Source organism: Myotis brandtii, unplaced genomic scaffold (assembly GCF_000412655.1).
Source record: "Myotis brandtii unplaced genomic scaffold, ASM41265v1 scaffold194, whole genome shotgun sequence".
In the NCBI taxonomy this organism is placed as follows: Eukaryota; Metazoa; Chordata; class Mammalia; order Chiroptera; family Vespertilionidae; genus Myotis; species Myotis brandtii.
In genome coordinates, this window is record NW_005357232.1 from 317,647 (window position 1) to 319,966 (window position 2,320).

General features: G+C 35.8%; 1 protein-coding gene across 1 annotated transcript in view; it reads right to left on the bottom strand.

Moving 5' to 3' along the window:
• Nucleotides 1-1,333, bottom strand: part of BAZ1A (bromodomain adjacent to zinc finger domain, 1A) — a 106,474-nt gene extending 105,141 nt beyond the window's left edge. Inside the window, 2 exon segments of the mRNA XM_014538620.1 lie at nt 3-145; nt 147-1,333. Of these exon segments, the coding sequence (XP_014394106.1) occupies nt 3-145; nt 147-242 (239 nt within the window). The 5' untranslated portion in view covers nt 243-1,333.
• Between the last annotated feature and the right edge of the window lie 987 nt (nt 1,334-2,320).

Genomic DNA, 2,320 nt, shown 5'->3' on the forward strand with positions numbered 1-2,320 from the left:
GCGTCCCGCCGCCACTTCCCCGCCTCGCGGAGCTCCCGGGAAGTTTCTGAGCGACTTTCGGCTCCGAAGGAGGAAGAGCTGTTGGGAGGAGCCTTGCACTTCTCGCTGCTACCTTTTTATTGGCTGCTCGGTGACTTTTGCAGCCTTGTCACTGATACAGGAAGAGACGGCGGAAAGCCTGGGAGAGCCACATTATTAATTAATGGAACAGCCCCTCGCGAAGAATCAGAAGCATCCTCCATGTTGGAGACTATCAGCCCCGAGATCGGGGGAGAGCGCCGGGGGTTCACGCGCACGTCGCTCACCGAGTAAAGCCTTCGCCCTCAAGTCTGGCCCCATCGCTCGGTTACACGATGGGCAAAGATTACAATTAAGATTTAATTTGTATTTTCTAAACGCGGGACGAGGAATCAGGAATAAAAAGTGTTTTTGATGTTTCCTTCTTCAAAATTAGAATTCTCCTGCCTAAAACAATATTTTGCTTGGGTGAAACGTCCATCTTGAAAAGGAAATACCTTTCTTGACAGCAGTTCTCTTTAATACTTAGAGAGGGCAATTCCAAGACTTAGCAGAGGAAAAGACCAAAAAAGTGTATGCTGGAAAACGTCATCATTCCCCTGGACCCCCAAATATTTAAAACTAAAAAAAACACACCTTTAGAAAGTAATACCTAGGATACGCCGTGAAGATAGTTTGCAAATGGTCAATGTTTAATTCACTCACTCAGAGTTTTAAAGATCGAAGATTTACTAGTGAAATTTCCCCCAAAACAACTTTTTCCCATATCTGGGAAATTCATTTCTGAAATGAATTTTAATGCACATAACACGTGACTTTTGAATTAAAGAGAATTGTCCAAACTCCAGATAACTCCAAATGTTTGCCAGCTTTGTTTTAAAAGGCCTTTTTTGCTACTGCCCTTGATAGTTGCTTATTTGTAGGCTACCATGAAAGAACTAATTTAAAAGACAGTAAGTTTGAAGAACAATTATTCAACAAAGGATGCAACTAACTACCAATACTATGAAATGATCATAGTTATAGAAACTCTTTGGGATCATCTTTTAAGTACACGTGAACATTGGAGCTGAAAATGTGTATATTCAAATCTCAAGAGTTAACCTTTTTTAAACTTCTCTCAAGAGCCCACAAAGTTAGATTCAAAAGGGGAACAAAGAGGGTAGATAATTTTCAACCACTATTGAAACATTCTCACAGTTCGAAATCCCAGCTTAACTATTAAGCTAAAAACATGAAATTTTCTCTGAACAAATAGTATTTATATTTCTTGTATCTCACTATTTGATAAGCTGTTAATTTTGTTAAATCCATGATCAAAAATAATAATGTTGATTTTATTGTAATAAATACAGATTTTTAAACAATTGGATTTTTTATACTAACTTAATATTAACATTTTATTCTACTTCATCAAAATACTATCATACTCAATTTCCCTACTGCTATACTCAAATTTCAATATTATCTCAATTCTGAGGTACATACATGGGATTTATTGTAATGGTTTGTGATACTTAATGTTATATACATAGATATTCATTGTTAACTCAGAATAATGTAAGTTTAGTAACTTACAATTAACATACTTAAAAGTTTAGTTTTGATGTGTTTATTATAATATTTAACCAAATTGATAGCATACCTAAGCTACCTCAAAATAACACTTTAAGTTATCCTACATATTTACTATTAAAAGCTTACCTAATATGTTATTTTTTTATTTTGGTATCATGATTACTTCCTTGCTTTATTAATAACTACTTCTAGGCTTTTGAGAGTGAAAAGTTCATTGCTGTATTCAGAAAGTAAAGGGCACTATTGTGAAATAAGACTTTGTGTAATAGCACAGGGTAAAAATTTTTGAAATATTATAACGCAAATTATGAAAGGTACGTTATCACACAAAAAGATAAGAGAAAAAATGAAATTGAAATAATTTTTAACAACTTAATTCAATTAAACATTTGTCAGACTCCTTTTATGTGCCAAGACACTGTACTAGCTCATGTAAGGAATATAATATAAATGTATCCTCGCCTCAAAAAATGTACACTCTTGTGGGGAAGAGATAATGTAAAGACAACCAATACAAGAACTTTGTGAATCCCAACGATCACAAGTAATGTAATACAAAAAGAGAAGTAGAAAGGATTAGAAGAAAATGTAGAAGGGGGACTGGGAAGTCATCCACAGGGCATGCATTGAAGGGCAACAGAAAGCTCATGTTCCAACGTATCCTGGCAAGTCTCAAGATGCACACCCCCGTGCACCCTCCTCAACCCTCCATTAGTCACCCCTC